An 18,906-nucleotide genomic window follows, 5' to 3' on the forward strand; every position below is an offset into this window, starting at 1 on the left:
GATCATAATGCTCCTAAACTTACTATTGCCCTTCCTCGCGCTCATTACGCCAACGCGAGCCGGCTACTCGTTGGCGTGCTCGTCGCTGGTGGGCCAGAGCTTCTCTAATGGGTCCGCGATCGTGGTCTTCGCTGAGCAGTTACTGAACGGCAGCACCTTTGTTGGTACCTCGGCTAACGCAGGCTACAATACGCCCCAGGTGGCTGTTCCCCAAGCCTGCCGAATCGGTCTCACTTTTGCAACCAGTGAGAACTCTTCCGCCCAGGCTGAATTGTGGTTGCCGGCAGGTTCGCAGTGGAACTCCCGTGTACTCACCGTGGGCAATAGCGGATGGGCTGGCGCTGTGAACTATCCAGACGTCGTCTGGGGCCTTCGCAAAGGCTTCGCCACCGTGTCTACGAATACGGGTCATAACTCCAGCAGCAGCGACGGTTCCTTCTTGTCTGATCCGGACCAGGCCATCAACTGGGGCCACAGAGCTCTGCACCTCTCCGTCATGGCGGCGAAAGAAGTTGTATTGGCGCACTACGGCAAGTCATCTAGCTACTCATATTATGCCGGGTGCTCGACCGGCGGTCGGCAGGGTCTGAACGCAGCGGAACGGTACCCAGCCGACTTCGATGGTGTCCTATCAGGTTCTGCAATCCCGTGGCAAACACACACGGCGTCTTGGCAGATCTATGTCGCTCTGCAACAGTACCCTGCTACGAGGTCAAGCTATATTCCCACGACGAAATGGCCTTTCATTGCGGCAGCCGTCTTGGAGCAATGCGATGGCCTCGATGGTGTGGCGGATGGCATTATCATGGACCCATCCAAGTGCGAGGTCGACATCGATGCTCTGCAATGTGATGCTGGCACGCTCAATGCGACGGCGTGTCTCACGGATGACCAGGCTGTAAATCTAGCTCGCATGTATGCGCCGTGGCTGAGGAACGGTACCGTGGGTGCGTTGGTGAACCCCGGTATCTCACCTAGTGGCGAGGCCACCTTCAGCTACCTGATGAACGGCGAGGAGCCCCAGTTTGGGCCTACCTTCTATCGCTATGGCGTGCACAATGACACCAGCTGGGATTTTACCACTTTGACGGTTGCCGACGTGGTGCTGGCGGATTCTATCAATCCTGGCGGCGCGAACGCGTACAATCCCGACTTACGCCCCTTTCAGAGTAGAGGCGGGAAGGTCATCCAGTATCATGGTTATTCAGATCCGCTGATACCGTCCCTTAACGCTCCAGCCTGGTACGATACGGTTGAAGACTTTTACCGTAGTCTTGGGAAGTCAAACGAAGTGCAAGACTTCTACCGGCTGTTCATGGTTCCTGGAATGGGCCATTGTTCAAGTGGTGCAGGTGCCTGGGTGATAGACGGTGCTTCTCAGGGAGGCATTGAATCGCCAGTGACTGACTCGAACTACTCGATGCTCCTATCACTCGTAGACTGGGTGGAAGGCGGCACCTCAGCGGCCCCGGAAAGGGTCATTGGCACGAAGTATGTGGGAGATGTTGCACCATTAGTACAGTTCACCAGACCGGTTTGTCGCTGGCCTCACGTGGCCAAGTATAATGGGTTGGGAGACGTGGCCAATGCTGAAAGCTGGTCATGCCCTACTGCTAGGACATAATGAATATACGCATTCCACTGCATCCACCTCGCTACACTCTTACCAAAGTCACAGACATGGATTCATGATCATGAAACGGGACAAAACACTGTAGGTGCATTGCCATGGCGAAAGGTTTGCACGCAATGTGCATAGCACTAGTCCTTGTATATCGTTTCTCTTTTCTGGACTACGTTAATGAAACATCGCATCTGCTGGGGACTTCCGTCTTCACGCCATCGGTGCCAATTCGCCAATAAATTGCCGCGTCGAGGTCCTAAGGCATCAGTGTGGATTTTAATTACCCTGCTACATCATATCCTACATGCTGTAGGGATACTAGGAAACTCACTAAGAGAATGCCGCATTCTTGAACGACTTCGCCACTGCTGTGTTAGGAGCCCAAGCGCCAAGGCCAGTAGACAGCCGGATCGACCGGATGGAAATATAGCAAGCGTGTAATGCAAGGGAGGATCAATAGGCGCCTTTGGGGAAGACATCAACCCGCAACCTGTCGATCGTCCAACAAAGCCTTGGCATCTCATCCACACTGGGCCCACAACGCCCAATGTTCTCGGCATTACTCGTTTGCGGACCAGGCGGGGTCACTGGTGAATTCGCCGACTGCTGTCTCGAGGCTGCATGCCTTGCTGCTTCCTATAAAAACATGTACACAATACTGCCAAGCTTCAATACAGTACACTTCCTCCTGCTAAAAAAAATCCCCATCGCAATACAGAGTGGGATCGTCATGGCAGAAGTTCCTGTGATTCAGATCCTGGAGAAGGAGAAGTTTTTCACACAGCATATCGTCCCTCTTCCTCATGCCGTGCCCTATCCTCCTCTTACAGCGCCTTCGTCTCTTCGTCTCCGTACGAAGGTGATGTGCCTTACAACCAACAATGTGTCGTACGCCAGGCTCGGTTTCCTATTCGGCTGGTGGGATGTCCACCCCCTCCCGCCGAGTACGCCGGCTCAATACAATGACCCGGCCAAGTACGGCCGCACGAATTGCTGGGGTTTCGCCGAGGTCCTTGAATCTACCGTTGCCAGCGTGCCAAAGGGCACATATCTATGGGGCTACCTCCCGCTGGGAACTCTAGCACAAGATGTTACCGTCGAGGAAGGTGCTATACCGGGCCAGGTTTTCGTCACGAACGATTACAGGAAGGGCGTTATGGCCATCTACAACCGCTATTTTGTTCATCCGGCTTCTCTCAAAGACGAGATCGAGAAGAAAGCAGACAGCCTCGCCTACGACGCAATCGTCAGGGTCATGTTTGAGACGTCGTATCTGCTCAATCGATACGTCTTTGCCAGCGACCCCAAGGAAACCGTATACCCCGGCATGGACCCAAAAGCTCAATGGAGTCCTGCTCAAGCGGACATAGCGGGGGCGACAGTGATATTTCTCGCTCCGGGGTCCAAGGCCGCTCTAGCTTTCGCCTACGAACTCAGGAACGCACGTGGCGGTGCTCAGGTCAAGAAGATCGTGGGAGCAACAAGTGAGTCCTCGAGGAATTTTGTGGAAGGTACCGAGGCGTACGACGACGTTATCCTGACAAGCGAGTCTTCCGCTTCCGTCCTATCCAAGCTTCAAGTAGGCGCTAAAGACAAGGTCGTTCTGGTTGACTTTGGTGGACGTGCGGGCGTGGGTGCAAAGTGGGCGGCTGAGTTCAAGCGTACCCATAATAACTTTCTTATGCTTGGTGTCGGATCAGAGATCAGTGAATCCTCACAGGAGGATGCATTGAAAGCCCTTACGGCCAAAGGTTCGTCCGCGATTGGGATAAACGCGAATGACATGCGAATCAGGGCTATGGAGAAAGTTGGCGAGAAGAAATACTTTGATGATTTGGCGGCTGCGTGGGATTCATTCAAGAAAGTTGGTATCAAGGGTTTGAAAATCACCTGGGGCGATAATATGGAAGATGTGAAAAAGGGATGGGACAAGCTCTGCAGGGGCGAAGCTACGCCGGAAGAAGGTCTGGTTTATCGATTGTGAAGGCAATTGGGATACCGCTACATAACTTCTCTCCTTGTGGAACTCCAGCCTCGGAGACGGGCTTTCTAGCCACTCAAGTAAGTGACTTTAGATAGATCAAATTCCACAGATTCTGCCAGTGCAACTTGTCGTGCAACGGTCCGCTTTACCATTCGGACAGACGTTCACCACATCTCGTCATCATGCACATCTTCGCTCTCGCCAATCTCGTCGTCCAATGGCACCGTTTGAGAGCTCCTGATTCTATCCAGTATCACACCTACACTTATTTCACGCAGCCCACCCATCGTTCAGGACTCGTTTTGATTGATGGCCTTATGGTGGCTAGCATGCCCGCCACGTCTATTCGTAACCGGGTTACCAGTTGTTTTTAATAACACATCATAAGCAATATTATCTCCACGTGGCGTCGTGCTATGCAATATATTTATACTTTTCGAATCGTGGGCAGCGTCGAGCCAGTGAACGCCGCCTACAATTGGTCAGAGCATCTTTAGCGCTGTCTGCCAAGTTTGGCCTGGCCTATGGATTTCGCTCGCGTATCTGGGCTCTATTTATGATGTCTTGGTGCGGAGCGTAACAAATAAACTGGCCGAAAGCGATCACAAAATGTCCGAATGGAGAAGTGCTTCCGCCTTCTCGACGAGGAGACCAAGAATCCAATCGGAATTCACAGCTCCGATATTCGACCGATAATGATAAGAAGTCTCCTGCAACATTATTTCCAATACATAAGGTTCGCAGTTTTGGGTCTTGCGACTCTGTCATTATAAACCTTATCGTCAAGTTTCTCAACTATGCCTTCTCTCAAAGCTGTTATTGCGACGGCCTATGGCCTTGTCACCACAGTGCTTGGACACGGTTATGTAACAACATTCACGACGGATGGGAAATCGAACCAGGGATTCCTACGTAAGAAGATCCGTTCTATTATCAAGGGCATTTATCGAGAAGTTCTGAAACAGTCGCTTAACACGTTACCCTGGGTGTTTTTATGCCTCTGATTGTCGCGCCGATGAGCATTAAACAGCCTTAAACGCATGATTGCTAACAATCGCCTCTAGTCGACTATTACTACCAAAAAGTCAACACTGGATCGTTCCCCAACATTGCAGCTTGGTACATCAACAGAACATGCTAGCACTGCTCAATAGTGCCGCCGCTAATCAGACCTTCCAGGTACGCCGAAAACTTGGATAGCGGTTTTGTAGCCCCGGACGCCTATGGCACATCCGATATCAATTGCCACAGGAAATCAGCACCTGGTGCCATTACTGCGACAGTCAAAGCCGGGGGTAGCATTACATTCCAGTGGCCCTCGACATGGCCTCATCCGTACGGACCCATTCTGACTTATGTAGCGGCTTGCAATGGCGATTGCTCAAAGGCAGACAAGTCAAGCCTCAAGTGGGTCAAGATAGATGCCTCCGGGATCAACTATAGTACTCAGAAGTGGGCTTCCCAGGTTTTGATTGACCAAGGAGGCAAGTGGACCACGAAAGTTCCGTCGTCACTCAAGGCCGGAAATTATGTCTTCAGACATGAGATTATTGCGTGAGTGAGCCCATATGTCCTAAACTTCCAAAGGACCTCCACTTCGGAGGACTTCCGAAATGATTTTTCTGCAAGTTGTAATATAAATCCTCGATGCTTGACTTGATAACATAGCGATTGGGGAATGATGCTAATCTTTGTATGCTATAAGCCTCCACGGGGCTTCCTCAGCGAACGGTGCCCAGAACTATCCCCAGTGTTTCAACATCGCCGTCACGGGATCCGGAAGCAGCTCTCTTCCCTCAGGAACGTTGGGTACCAGCCTCTACAAGTCAACAGATCCCGGTATTCTTTTCAACCCTTACGTGACGATAACCAATTACGTGATGCCAGGCCCAGCCCTTTGGAGTGGGTAATTGGCGTACGAGTAACCTCGCAGTCGGGGACGAGTACTAGATTACACTACCTATACTTGACCAATTGGGTATTAAAGAATATCAATCTCACCAGCTGACATAGTTCTGCTCCGTTCTGTTTATAGCTTCGGGCGATAAAGTTAGACATTCAGACCAGTATGAATACGCAGCCTGATCCACCAGTATTGCCTGCAAAGTGTTTTGTTGCTTCAGGGATCGAAAGTCAGTCCATACCCGCCCAATGTTTGAGCTTGGTTAAAAATCGAAAAGCTTCGCACTTCCTTTGAATTTCTAGTCGTTTACGAGGCGCAGGCTTAGCATGCAACGCCGTGGCCGGCGGAAATCTACCTCCTCGTGGGCTGATGCAGTGCAGCCTCCGACCAATCAGTGCGGGCCACGAAGCGCCCACTATCCTTGCAGCGAGACAAGCCTCATTGCCTTCTTATCTCGCCATCAGTTGTTGCGAATCGGCCTGGATCTGACATTAGCCGAGGCCAACCAAACCCTTTGGACGTATTCATCGTTGCTTGCACCAAGGAACAAGATATCAGTCACAGAACGGCGAGAATTCTGACCCGACGAAGAAATAGACGTGATTCGATTCCCGTTGCCGATAGGTTACATCATGAGTCAGTCCCCGAGCAATCAAATCCCCGCATTTACTTGGAACTTGTCACCCAGAGATGAGAATGAGGTTCGCACTCATTCACTGGAGGATTACCCCGGTATTGAAGAAGAACTGGACGAAATTTTGAACGGATTGCAGTCGAGGCAGTTGAATGACCGTGAGTAAAGCGTTAATCTGGGTTTATCTGCATGGAACTCGGCAACTTATTGCTCACAGTTGACTCTTCTACCGAACCTTCCTTACAAGGTGAAGTTCGTACAGATGCCTGGGAGGAGAAAGCAGACGACATTTGTAGCGGATTAAACTCAAGCTCTAGCGATAATCCCGATATAGGTGCTGAGCAAACAGAAAGCGTCGCATCTTTCATTACAGACAGTGACAATGCGCACACACCCGACGACCTCGAAACAGTTTGGATTATGAACCAGTACTGCCCCTTTAGTGACAATTCAGGGAGAGAAAAGTTCTTTTTCACCTACCAACCAAAACCTGGTGTTAGGAAACGAGTGACAATCACATTCAACTATCAAAATGCACCGGATGCCTCCCTGGAAGCCAATGTCAAGCAGTGCAATTCCAACGTGGAGAAAAATGCACGGATATATGAAGCTATTCATAAGAGCTTGCCTGATATCGATTTTTTCGACACAGTCACCAATCTGAGACTAGTCACAGACGAGCGCGGAAAGCTTCATGTGATTGTCCTAGAAGACGTCAGTGTAAGTACATGCCATATCTCTTCCAAATAAACAAAGTTGACCAAGTTGCAGGAGATTATTTCGTACCCTGAGGTTGCTATGCTGCGTTACATCCAGTCTCCACACCTCAAGGAATCGGACGTCTCAATCCATCGTCATTTATCGGGATTCATATATACTGTGACTGTGGGCCGCGAACTCTTGATGCAGAAAGATATACCTGGTCCGCATTCAGTTGAAGATTGGCTTTACGAAGTCAATTGCCTCTATATGCTGGAGTCCTCACGATACATTCTCTCATTGCGTGCGTTATTGGTGGATGAATCCGATGAAAAGGCTAAGGGATTTCTAGTCCCCCATGCGACGCGCTTGATCGACGTTTTCTTTGATATCCAAGAAGGGGAACTCTCTGCGCCATGGGATATTCGTGTACAATGGGCGTACGGGATTATTCACGGACTATCAGATGTACACGTGGCTGGCTTAGTCCATGGAAACTTGACATTATTCAACGTCGTCATCGACTGCGATAATAATCCCTACCTCACCCACTTCACCCGAAGTGGTTGTCCGAATGGTTGGGAACCTCCAGAACTTGATTACTTGATTTCAACCAACCAAAAGGCCACTCCTTACCTGGGTGTCGCCTCTGACTTGTATCAGCTGGGAATGACTCTTTGGGCAATTGCTACTCTTGATGATGAGCCTGAATCGCAACTCAGGCCTCTGAGTTTAGACAATTATGCGGGAATTCCTCAGTGGTATCGTGATATTGTGGCTGTTTGCTTGAGCAGTCAGCCTCGACAGAGGCGCTCCGCTCAAAGCTTGCTCGATATGTTCCCACTCAGAATAGAGACTGAAAACTCATCAAACAGCGGAGTGGGGTTTTCGTTGCCGTGACTTGCACATCGAATACCCCTCGAATCCGACCTGGTTACGCACAGGGTTTTCCTGTCACAAAAAGATGGAGTGATTCAGGACTTGATGAGCATTATGTAAAGCGCTTTGAACAGCAACGTAAGAGGGATGATAGTCTGTTCGATAGTTTGGCCAATCTGAAAACAAATGCGCTTGATCGAGTAAATCGAGTGTATTGCTTCTGGTTCAGTGTGTATCTCTATGTCATGCCTTGGTCTCCTCCTCATAGCATTTCCAGGTATGTAGTAATCACCACGGTTTTACCGGACTATCTAGTGAAGAAAGTTCCAGCTACCATTTCAGAAGATAGTATTGGCTTTATACTCTAGAATTGCCGAGTATGGAACCGAAAGAAATTCGGTGGCTCACCTTACTATTACACATCTATCTTGATGGAAGATTTGCGTCAACTTAGGACGATGGCGATTTGGCTGATAAAATCATCCTTCCGCTTCTATTTCCTCTTCAGAAGCGATCTTAGTCTCTTCATATATGATATGTTTCGTGTTGCTGGCATTCCCGCCGACACCTTACTCAATCGCCTTGCCATGTCCTGCCAATAAGCAAGCTCATCGAGGTCAGCATCCGAGACCGACTCCAAGAACGCAACCTTCCGACAAGTCTGCGCCTGCATTTTCTCCAATAACTCTCGCTCTTGGTCGCCTTGCGACTTCGTACTGATGCCAGAGAAAAAATTCGATCCCTTACTCATTAAGAAATCGACTAACTCTACTCTAGTCGCCAGCGAGGCGTACTTGTAGCGATCAGCGAGGTCTGCCAGATCCGGCCGACAAAAGTGTCCGAAGCCAAAGACAGCGCACTCTATGATTGTCACTTCTGGCCAGCGAACCTTGATCATTCCAGGACTCTTAAAGAGCTTATGCTTTACATAAGGGGCGATTGCAAACTGGGCTGCTAGTCCAAGGAATGCCACATTCAGTGGCTTGTTGGTCTGGGTCCTTTGGGTGGAAGCCCAATGTGGTAGATTGTCTCCTGGTCGGAGAAGAAGATTTGACGACCCAGTGTTGCGGTAAAGCGGAAGTGACCCGTCGGGGATTGTGTAGGAGCTAGCTATATCTGAGAGGTCTTTATCCAGTCTATCCATGACTTTCACAAATAGAGATATTTGTTTTGAATCATCCTTAACTTTAGAAGCATGGTAGAGACAGAGACATGTCCGTTGCCAAAAGACGGTGGGAAATGTCATTAGGCTATTATGCCAGATTTCCCTTAGCGAGATCTCGACTGTCAGCGCTTTGAGAATTGCCAAGTTGGGGTCAAAGTCTGCGGCTGCGGCTTGAATATCGGGCCAAATTGCAACAGTCCAATCACGCACGCTGCGATGCAAGTAATCGATTTGTCCATCTCGAGATACCTCGATCAATCCACGAGTGCGGCTGTTAAGCCTTCGTTTCATGGTTTGTTTGATGTGGTCTCGGTCCTCTTCGGTCAAATCGTTGATATCTCGGTCGAGGGCACTATCGTCGTCCGCAAGGGATAACGTGACAACGTCCAACGATTCTTTGGCGCACTCAAGAATTTGGAACAGCTGGGATGAATGGGCCATGTATTTCCACTTCACGCCTGCCCAGATGCTAGAGTAGAGATGTTCTAAGTCACTCGGCAACCGCTCGAGCTCAGCCAGGAGATCTGAGAGCTTATCACCCTCTGTTAGTCCTTCGCACAGAGCGTTCACAACGACAGAAACCCAGAGGAAGACGCCCTGGGCCTTCGTGACTATTCCATTGATGAGTTTTCGCGCGTCCTGCGGGAGCATCTGCTCTAGTTCTTGGAAGCCTTGGGTGCGCTTGAAACGACCATTCACAAATAATTCGATATCTTGGTTCGTAATATCTTCCATCTTCAGACTGGGGCTGCAGTGGAATGCATCTAGGAACACATTCCATGGGCGGCTACTGACGCAAATTTTCGCACCAGGCTGTGCGCGAAAGAGGTCCACGAAGTCGATCAGCTTCTCATGTGTCCCTTCAAATTCATCCAGCCCATCGATGAAAATTGAGAGGTCGAAAGACTCCCCAATAAGCGGCAGCATTAAAGTAAAACTTTCCAAGAGCTCTGCCCATGACCATTCAGGAACCACGGTACCTGAACCAAAAAGCTTGTACAACGCCCACCTACGAGGACATATTCTCGGGGCGATAGTGGGCATAGCTGATAGGACTTGCCAGAGAAGTGTTCTGAACAAGCCCATCTGGGATTTCTGGAGTAGTGTGCCGGCATTCCAGGAGTAGAACTTCGCCACTGCAAGCGGACGAGGGATTGACCATCTATGAAGAGCGGACAATGTCTGCTGATGCTCAGCTACGAACTTCATCAGCGTAGATTTGCCGGCTCCGGGCTTTCCTGTTATCCAATAAATCTGTTGTGTCGGAGTTTGCAGCCATTCAGTAAAGTCAGACCAGAGGGGTCCTCTGTCTTTGAGTGTGCGTGGCTTGGTGAAGATCCACTCAAATGTTTTCTCGTGGGCCTTTGGTATCGATTCCTCGCGATGAGTGCCTCCTTGGAACTTCAAGCTCGCGATGATGGCGTTGTTGTATGACGTTTCAGCTCTGTGATCTTTTATCAAATTATCCGGAGCAGGCGGCCACGCCGAAAACCAGATGTCTCGCACCAGGCTCTGGTGTTTGACATCCCTTGGAGTCAAGGTTTCCTGGGAATATTGGATTATGGTTTGACTCAATGTGTCGGTAGTTGCTTGAATCTGAGTCAATGTCTTGGCCATCATAGCCTGCTGGCTTGAAAGCTGCTGCAGCGCCTTGGCTCCATCCGAGGATTTCTTCCTGTAATCATAACGTTAGTGCATTGGGACTCCCATCAACAGATCGTGGTAGACAAACCAAATGACCGCTAGGAGAGCCGTTGTCATCCGTGCCCTGAGATCATCCAAACGTCGCCGCCACAAGTCGACATCGAATTGAAGCTCCATAAGCGCTTTGGAAAACATGTTCACAGGCACGTCCTTTTCGGGTTTAAAGCTGAAACCTATTTTATCTGCATTGTTTGTCAAACGTAGTTTATTTGTGGCGGCAGAAAGCTCTTTGTGAGCGTCTATGCATTCTTGGCATATCCCGGCCAGCATGCTTTCCGAGGTTCCAGCGGCTGGAAGCAGCTCGCGGAGCCCGGATAGCTCAGTTCCTATATTGTCGCTCAGGATTCTCAGGTCGTCTGATATAATAGACAGATTTGCATTTTCTCGAGTTTCTCCAGATGCCGTTTTGTACAGTTGTCGAGTGCGAGATAAGAGTTTGGCCCCGAAGTCGACAAACGCCACAACAGCGGAGGCTGCCGATAAAGCACTCAATGGGTCCATTATGAGAGAGATTAACAACTCGTAACCTCACGAACTGCCAAATTAACGTTGGCAACGAGTTATAAGAGTGCACCATGAGTCGCCATGATACGAGTGTCGAGAAAGATGGCTGAGCCCAGAAGGGGGTGCGAGGCTAAAAGAAGCTGACATCACGTGCGGGGAGTCAAAATGGGCGAAGTAAACAGGGGTAGGTTCCCTGGTAGCCTTGCACGTGAAAGACCAATGTCGTTCAACAAATCAGCCTCACTGCAAGTGCCCTTACTTACCGCAAACTAGTGTAAACGGCGTACGGTTCACCTGGTCGAACTTGTTTCTGATTTGCCAATACCAGCCCACGATGACGGCCATCCAAGATTCAAGTATCAGCATGACGTTGAAAGGGGTCCAAGAGACAACTCTTTTCCCCCTCGCAGCAAAAGCGCAGGATGCAGCGCAATCGGAACCAGTTCTGGGCGACCGATATGCAGCCCAGACACTCTCACGTATTGATGCAAACTATGACTGGCGGCGCGCCAAGGGTAACGCGTTTTTTCAGGCTGTGCTGATATCGCGGGCGCGTTTACTTGACCTGTGGACCGCCAATTTTCTTCAGAGCCACGATCAAGCGACCGTCATCCATCTTGCCTGCGGTCTCGACAATCGGTGCCTTCGTCTGGCGCCTATTTGGAATGCACCAGAGAAGACGGTCCGGTGGCTCGACATAGATCTGCCCGACGTCGTGCATTTGAGAAAGGGGCTGGACTTACCCAGACCGGAGGGCGACTACGATCTCAGGGCCGCAGATGCTTTGGACAAGGATTGGCTCGTTGCGATACCGGCAAATAGGCCGACAATCGTTATAGCTGAGGGTCTGCTCATGTATTTGCAACCCGAAGATGGCCTTTCAATATTGCAGCGAGCGGCCCAAAGATTTCAGGGAGTCGGCGGGCAGATTATCTGCGACCTGGCTGGGTCCTGGGTCGTTGGGAACCAGAAACATTCGCCTACGAGCAGGATGGCCACGTTGCACTGGACTGTCAATGACGCGGAAATGGTAGCAAAGGCGGTCAGAGAAAGCGGGTGTCAGAGGTTCCGCTTAGACCATGTAACACTTACGGAGGAAATGACTGGAGGTTATAGCGCGCAGGTTTCTGTGTTCGTCAAGGTGCTCATATGGTTCGTCTATTGGACTCCATGGAGATTATTTTCATACGCTAAATTTGCATTTTGACTAAAATATTCTACTAGCCTAACACCTTAAACATTCGTTGGCGAAGCCAGATCATATTATTGACTTTGCTGTTTTTACGTTGACAACAAGCGGGAGATCCAAGTATACGATGTGATATTGATGCTGATTATCAATACTCTCTCTTTTCATTCATGACTTAGTGCTGGGTTCAAGATATGGAAATTGCATGAAGTCTCATTGGTAAAGTATCTCAAAATTGTTTCCCCACATCTTGACCTATACTACGAGAGGCCAAGTAGATGTCGTGCTTCATCCGCTATCTCTGGATCTCGTTGTTCAGTAAGGAACTTGGCGCGACCCTGCAAAGCCCCAGTGGTCATTTCGGGTTGTGTATCGACCCAAAACTTGTTAGCGCAAATCCCCTCTATTATACGCTTGCACCCAGCATCCAGGTCCATGCCGTAGTCTTTCATCATGTGGTACATTCTGCTCCGGTACGTTTCCGCGCCTTGTGGCTCGCCGGCTCCCGCCCCAGCGTCAAAGATGCTGGTCTTGAGCATGCCCGGCACAACAGAGCTGACATGGATGGGTGCCTGTTTGACCTTCATCTCAAGGTAAAGACACTCGGAGAAGGATTGAACCGCATGTTTGCTCATGATGTAGGCCGTCTGGGTTGGCATGACACCAAATGCACCCACGGAGGCCAGGTTCGCGATCCAGCATTCCTGGCCGCTGGCCAGCATGCGCGGAATGAAGGCCCTGGCCCCATGCACGATGCCATGTATGTTGATGTTGAGTGTGGATTCCCAGCGCTCCGCTGGAATCTCCCATGAGAACCCGAGCGTCTCGATGCCGGCGTTATTGATGAGCAGACGTACACGGTTTCCATACTTGGCGTAAACGGCCTCTGCGAGCGCATCGAGTGCTTTGAAATGCGAGACGTCTACTGTCATTGCATCTGCCTCACCGCCAGACTTGCGGATTTGATCTGCGACTTCCTCTGCTCGGTCAGAGGAAACGTCGGTCACAACCACCGTCATGCCTATGGATGCGCACTGGCGGGCAAGGCCAGATCCAATTCCTGCTCCGGCCCCGGTGATGACGGCAACTCCGCCTCGGAATTTAGCCGTGTTCTCGGTTTCCATAGTTTCTGGGAACTTGAACAATATTTCCGTATCAGAATGCAACTCCCGTTACATGAACAATTGTGTCTGAGTCTAGTGTGGTGCGAAATATTGTTGCAGCAAACCTAGCCGTACAGTCTTCGTCTTCGTGGCGATTTCACAGAATATGCAAATAAGGAAGGGGATTTATATAAAGATTAACAATAAGAGACTCCAACTTCAGAATGCTATTCCCGACATGTATTTCTCTTTTTGTGATGCGGCGTAATGTCATATTCAGGATAACCATAGGTGTGCACTTTGTATTTAGTATACTGTCGCTAGTGTGCGGGGTGATGCTGACAAAGGTAAGATGACTCGGTTCTACCCCTCCTTTTCCCTCTAGGACCTCTACGTAGATGAATAGAACTGGAAACGCTGTCAAAGCCCAACCCTCCTGGTGACTGCTAGATGACTTTCTAGTTTGAGCTTCTCTGTGTTCGGATCACATCACCAATTATCACCACCTTAGTCTTTTCAGCTGCCATGAATTCTGTAGTATCTGCTGCGACTTGAGGTGCAAACTCGGGTGATGCCAATAAAGCAGAGAAACGCTGGAAATGATCAGCGTCTTCAAATTCCAGCTCAGCTATGGCATCGTAATCGAAATCCGATTGCGATCCCATTGGAACCGTTGCAGGGTAGTATGCATTTCCTGTTGGCTCCCCTTCCGCTGCCGCCGTCTTTTCTCGATGAAGATAGCGACGGGTATGAGCCAGCGGGAAGAGGCTGCCGCCGATGGACTGCATCAAGGGCAGATGCTTGGTCTCGTAATGATCTTTAAACTGTTCAGGCGTCCATCCTTCCTTGCGATATGCGAATATCAACACATTGTAAGTCATCTTGATGGTGGTTTTGCGGTACTCTGTATTGATGCCGATGCTGTGACGCCAAGAAAATGTCGCGTAGGTAACAGAACTATGTTATCGACGCAATGCAATAGGATACTAGTTGATAACGTTCGTAGATGCAAGAGTATATGAGATGCAAAATCCCCCCAACCTAATCGCTTCGCACACTTAAGTAGATGGCTGAGGCGTATAGTCCTTAGTATTAGTTCGGATTGGCGGACCACTTGACGCACTGACCTGCTTAGATTACTGATGTCAGTTCTGTTGACTCAGTTTTGCCTAGGTGAAGTGGGGGTTTACTAGTTAACCACGTGCCCGTCTCTACTAATCGTGCACTATGCAATGGATAAAGAAAGAAGCTGCTGGTTGCACTAAAAGACTAAAATACTACACAGCATACTCGAGCAAGACGTAGTATGGCCTTTCCCAAGACCTACGAGAATGATCACAGGATCCGGTCAGCGTTGGACCGAGCGATCGAGCTTGGGGAGACAGGAGTAGCTGTGGCGGCCTATCGCCGCGGCGAGCTGATTGTTGACGCCTTTGCTGGGAAAGCAAACCCTCAGTCCGGAGCTGCTGTCACCAAGGATACGATTTTCCCTGTCTTCTCGGTTACCAAGGGCGTGACGGCCCTTGCAGTTCACATACAGGCTGAGCGAGGACACCTGAGCGTGCACGACCCTATCAGCAAGCATTGGCCTGAGTTTGGTTGCAATGGGAAGGAAAACACAACCATTGAACAGGCACTTTCCCACCGTGCTGGTATCCCTCAGATGCCCGCAGACATCACCCCGGAGCTCATGCACGACTGGCAGTGGATGGTGGAGAAGATCGCCAAGTTCACCCCGCTATTCCCTCCGGGCGAAGCAAATGCGTACCATGTTCTGGTATGGGGTTGGATTTTAGGCGAAGTAGTCTGCCGCACAGATCCAAAGCGGCGGCGCTTTGATGTGTTCGTGCGAGAGGAGATCTGCGGGCCGCTTGGGTTGAACGACGGATTCTTCTTGGGCGTCCCTGACTCAGAACTGCACCGGGTTGCGGTGCTGTCGGGCGGCAATGCTTTCCCTATCCAGGATGATCATGGCATCAGTCCCTCGGCAGTCTTCCCGGGCTCGGAGGTGCATAATCTTAGCATTGTGCAACAGACGGTGGATCCCGGTGCAGGCGCCATCGCGAACGCGGGTAGCGTGGCGAGAATATTCGCTCTCTTGGCTGAGGGCGGCGAACTGGATGGTGTGCGTCTCTTGTCCAGGGAAAGAGTGGCGGGCCTGAATAAAATACGAGAAGGCGCGCATGATCAGGACAAGATACTGCCTATTCCTGTGTGGTTTGGTGCGGCAGGCTTTTGGCTTGGCGGTGAACCTGGAGCAAGTGACCCTTTGGTTGGTGATCATCGCGAGATCATATATAGTCCTGGGGCTGGAGGTTCTGTAGCTTGGGCAGACATACGCGACAGGATATCCGTTGCTATATGTCACAACAACATGGATACTCCGCTTATTCTAGAACCGGAGCGAACGTTTGCTCCTATCGTAGCGGCCGTCCGTGAGATCATTAAGGATCTTGAAGAAAACTGAGGTTGCAGCATAAGCCGAAACAGGGTGGACATGTAATACACTCCTTGAAATCTGATTTGAATGATCAAACTCGTTATGTGTTTTTCCATTCTTGCCTCTGTTTTATTGAGCCTCGCCTGGTATGTCTGATTACTAGGTGAATTGTCATATGAATCATTTGAAGCTCATCCAACAGACGGCAGAGTGGACGAAAGATAGATTTAGGATAATAAGCGAAAGTCGAAGGGTAATGGAAATCGACTGGTGAGAAGGGCTCTAGCTTGATTAGCAAAGCTTGGGTTTCTTTTTCGAGGTACGGTAGCTATGGCTAACGCACAGCCCTGTGACTCTTACATGAGCAACGGCTTCAGATCCTCCGACGCTAGACTTCTGACGCCATCCAGGATGTAGCGCTGAGTTCATAAACAAGTTTAACTTGCAGTTCAACCAGTCTGACAACAAGTTAGAGTACTTATGCAGCAGTATACAACGCTCGAGCCCATTAAGGTTGACGATAAAATGAGCAATCCCCGCTAGTGCGAACTCTCTTGGCTATGAAGTGACATAGTCCTGCCTTCAGCCGATGCGGGCAGTTCACGACGAGTAATTAAGCAGGCCAGATCCAGGGTCCGGCTAGGTCTCATGATGTCCAAACGATTGTTCAATGGAAGCACCAAACTCCATTGGGGTGCGTGGGCGGCGGCCGGAGATGAGGCGAACAGCCACTGCAAGGGCGGCCCGAAGTCAAGGGTTGAATTGGACAGTTCCAACCTGGAGATCTGGACGTGGCCGTGGATCACGGCGGTAGATCTCTTTTCCCCAAAATCTGGGGTAACTGCTCCGTTCCCCAGGTCTCAGCTCGGCAACCCTTGGGTTGTTCAATTTTCCCCGCATCGGACCTCAATATAACACCAGGCCAAACCCCGCTAGCGTTCCTCCAAGTTGCTCTTCAATGCCACATAAGACGGCATGTGTCCCTTTGCGCAACCTTCCCTTCTTATTTCCTGGAATATAGCGAGACCGAGGAACCAATGACACCCTCTACAGGCATTCGATTACCGCCTCTGGGACGGTCAATGGAGGACAAATTGTTTGCCCTTACATGAGCGATACTACCTCCCACGAAACTTTGTTGCTGCGTGGGGAATGTGGCCGACACACTGCAGGTCTTGTGAGCTCTTGGGCCTTGCTAGAAGCATTTTGTTGAATTCGCCAAAGCTAATTCACACTCTATTCCATACAATCCAATGCAGGTCCTGCCAGTCTGCCGCCGACTAGACGCGCACCCCCCTCGTCTACGCCCGCCAGTGCGCGAGGGGTTCAATGACAGCATGCCATGTCGCACTGACATGTGAATGGCCTCCAGTAGAGACTTGCTAGTTAGTGATGAGCATATCACGAGCTTCACAAGCTTGATGAGTTCACCGGCCGAGGATGCGATGAGAGCACGTGCCTCCCGTATGCATCTGTGATGTTCTTATTGTCGGTGCATTGATAAAAGAGGCCAGTCCGCCGTCGGAAACGAACAGTATCCCACTTGAGAACCATATCCACTTGAACTCACACTCAATTCCACATTATACAAGAATTCCGAACAAGTTTGTTCAAACAGCCGCCAACATGGTCAAGGTAGCTTCCATCGCCCTCTTCGCAACCGCCGTGCTCGGCGCCGTAATCCGCCGCGATGTTGCCGAGACGCTGGCCAACCTGCAGAAGATTGACGCCTCGGTCGTCAGCCTGACCACGACGGTCAGAAACTGGGATGGCTCAGTCCTCGGGGCACTGGGCATCCAGACAGCCGCTACAACCGTTGGTAACAACATCGACTCGGCTAACAGTGCTGCCGCGGACGAGACGGTGGCTTCGAGCCAGGACTCGGCCACCCTCATCAGCTTTATCTCACAGACGGGCGAGCCGAACATCGCCACGTCCCTGGATGCGCTCGTTGGCCGCAAGGCTGACTTCCAGTCGGCGGGCGTTAGCTCGCTGGTTCTCAGCACCCTCCGAAACCTGAAGAGCAAGAACGATGCTTACGGCGCTACCTTGCTCGGCCTCACCGCTGCCGACCAGAAAGCAGCTGCTCAAACCGTGCTTGCGCTGATCGTTTCTGACTTCAACGAGGCCATCACGGCGTTCTCCTAGACGATTGACGAGGAAGAGGGGATGTCTCGGTCATGAGTGTATCTCTGTTTGTTGAGTACATCTGGGGCTTTACTGGTTTGATGACCGGTGAAAGAGGCGTACATAACAATAACAAAGGAAAAATGGAATTAACTTTCAACGCCAGTACTGAGGCTGTCGAGCAGATATTAGCAATGATGACTATGTGAACCTAGTGCCGTCCAGATCTGTACTATACTATGATGATATCTTGTGTAAGGTACCAGAAGGTAACATGTAACTTAACTCGGAGGCATGAAGGATCGAGACAAGAGCCGTGAGGATCAAGTCGAGTCTCCGCGACCTTTTCCCGGGGCAGTACAATGGCGTCGCACGATTCTCATCCCACAACACATACATCTGCGTAGGCGAGCCAAGCTGGGCAGTAGTATCTTAGCCGAAGTAGTGTATCGGGTATGCATGCAACTGTGCCACAGCCGAGAGACAAGCACAGAGGCAGAGAAGCAATGCATCAGGCGCACAGAAGGGTGACTGCATGGATGTGGACTGGTCGTACGTTAGGTATCCGGGTACTTGAGGGAGGTACCTCCAAATGTCGCTGGGGCTGGGGATGCGGTTGCTCATCGGTTAATCGTCGTCAGTGCAGTGGGCGCCACACGTGCACCGCCCCACACCATCGAGCGGCTTCCCTACACAGTAGGTAACTTGTGGCTGGTTAGTTTGGTTGGCCGCCCGTTTGGCTTGTCGCGTCCAAGCTCCTCTGACTAACCAAAACGAACGACGGCGTCTTGGGGAAGCGCGCTTCAGAATTATCTCGAGGCTGGACCAAGGTCAAAGCTGCATGCCAAACCAGCCATCGCCCTCCCTGCAACGTGGATAGACGCCTGTCGCACCGCACGCGAGTCGAGATTGAACCCGCGCACACCTCGAGGCGCGTCATTTGTCCCTCGC

General features: G+C 50.7%; 10 protein-coding genes across 10 annotated transcripts; 7 read left to right on the top strand and 3 right to left on the bottom strand.

Annotated features, from left to right (window-relative positions):
• Positions 1-7: 7 nt before the first annotated feature.
• JN550_003317 (uncharacterized protein) lies at positions 8-1,624 on the top strand (the record flags this gene model as incomplete). Its single annotated transcript, XM_049314708.1, has 1 exon — positions 8-1,624. The coding sequence occupies one exon, from the start codon at positions 8-10 to the stop codon at positions 1,622-1,624; it is 1,617 nt and encodes a 538-aa protein (XP_049174508.1).
• Positions 1,625-2,354: 730 nt separating this feature from the next.
• On the top strand, positions 2,355-3,608 carry JN550_003318 (uncharacterized protein; the record flags this gene model as incomplete). Its single annotated transcript, XM_049314709.1, has 1 exon — positions 2,355-3,608. One exon carries the CDS (start codon positions 2,355-2,357, stop codon positions 3,606-3,608), a length of 1,254 nt encoding a protein of 417 aa, XP_049174509.1.
• A 797-nt stretch (positions 3,609-4,405) lies between these two features.
• On the top strand, positions 4,406-5,518 carry JN550_003319 (uncharacterized protein; the record flags this gene model as incomplete). The annotated part of the gene is made up of 4 exons (XM_049314710.1): positions 4,406-4,520; positions 4,673-4,727; positions 4,788-5,162; positions 5,314-5,518. The coding sequence occupies 4 exons, from the start codon at positions 4,406-4,408 to the stop codon at positions 5,516-5,518; spliced, it is 750 nt and encodes a 249-aa protein (XP_049174510.1).
• Positions 5,519-6,143: 625 nt separating this feature from the next.
• On the top strand, positions 6,144-7,744 carry JN550_003320 (uncharacterized protein; the record flags this gene model as incomplete). The annotated part of the gene is made up of 3 exons (XM_049314711.1): positions 6,144-6,303; positions 6,363-6,865; positions 6,917-7,744. The coding sequence occupies 3 exons, from the start codon at positions 6,144-6,146 to the stop codon at positions 7,742-7,744; spliced, it is 1,491 nt and encodes a 496-aa protein (XP_049174511.1).
• Positions 7,745-8,202: 458 nt separating this feature from the next.
• On the bottom strand, positions 8,203-11,093 carry JN550_003321 (uncharacterized protein; the record flags this gene model as incomplete). Its single annotated transcript, XM_049314712.1, has 4 exons — positions 8,203-8,246; positions 8,297-8,439; positions 8,491-10,563; positions 10,621-11,093. The coding sequence occupies 4 exons, from the start codon at positions 11,091-11,093 to the stop codon at positions 8,203-8,205; spliced, it is 2,733 nt and encodes a 910-aa protein (XP_049174512.1).
• A 337-nt stretch (positions 11,094-11,430) lies between these two features.
• On the top strand, positions 11,431-12,333 carry JN550_003322 (uncharacterized protein; the record flags this gene model as incomplete). The annotated part of the gene is made up of 2 exons (XM_049314713.1): positions 11,431-12,248; positions 12,321-12,333. 2 exons carry the CDS (start codon positions 11,431-11,433, stop codon positions 12,331-12,333), a joined length of 831 nt encoding a protein of 276 aa, XP_049174513.1.
• Positions 12,334-12,545: 212 nt separating this feature from the next.
• On the bottom strand, positions 12,546-13,409 carry JN550_003323 (uncharacterized protein; the record flags this gene model as incomplete). Its single annotated transcript, XM_049314714.1, has 1 exon — positions 12,546-13,409. One exon carries the CDS (start codon positions 13,407-13,409, stop codon positions 12,546-12,548), a length of 864 nt encoding a protein of 287 aa, XP_049174514.1.
• A 437-nt stretch (positions 13,410-13,846) lies between these two features.
• On the bottom strand, positions 13,847-14,269 carry JN550_003324 (uncharacterized protein; the record flags this gene model as incomplete). The annotated part of the gene is made up of 1 exon (XM_049314716.1): positions 13,847-14,269. One exon carries the CDS (start codon positions 14,267-14,269, stop codon positions 13,847-13,849), a length of 423 nt encoding a protein of 140 aa, XP_049174515.1.
• Positions 14,270-14,694: 425 nt separating this feature from the next.
• Positions 14,695-15,855, top strand: JN550_003325 (uncharacterized protein; the record flags this gene model as incomplete). The annotated part of the gene is made up of 1 exon (XM_049314717.1): positions 14,695-15,855. One exon carries the CDS (start codon positions 14,695-14,697, stop codon positions 15,853-15,855), a length of 1,161 nt encoding a protein of 386 aa, XP_049174516.1.
• A 1,599-nt stretch (positions 15,856-17,454) lies between these two features.
• Positions 17,455-17,976, top strand: JN550_003326 (uncharacterized protein; the record flags this gene model as incomplete). Its single annotated transcript, XM_049314718.1, has 1 exon — positions 17,455-17,976. The coding sequence occupies one exon, from the start codon at positions 17,455-17,457 to the stop codon at positions 17,974-17,976; it is 522 nt and encodes a 173-aa protein (XP_049174517.1).
• Between the last annotated feature and the right edge of the window lie 930 nt (positions 17,977-18,906).

Source organism: Neoarthrinium moseri (assembly GCF_022829205.1).
Source record: "Neoarthrinium moseri strain CBS 164.80 chromosome Unknown scaffold8_Wmoseri_CBS_16480, whole genome shotgun sequence".
Lineage (NCBI taxonomy): Eukaryota > Fungi > Ascomycota > Sordariomycetes > Amphisphaeriales > Apiosporaceae > Neoarthrinium > Neoarthrinium moseri.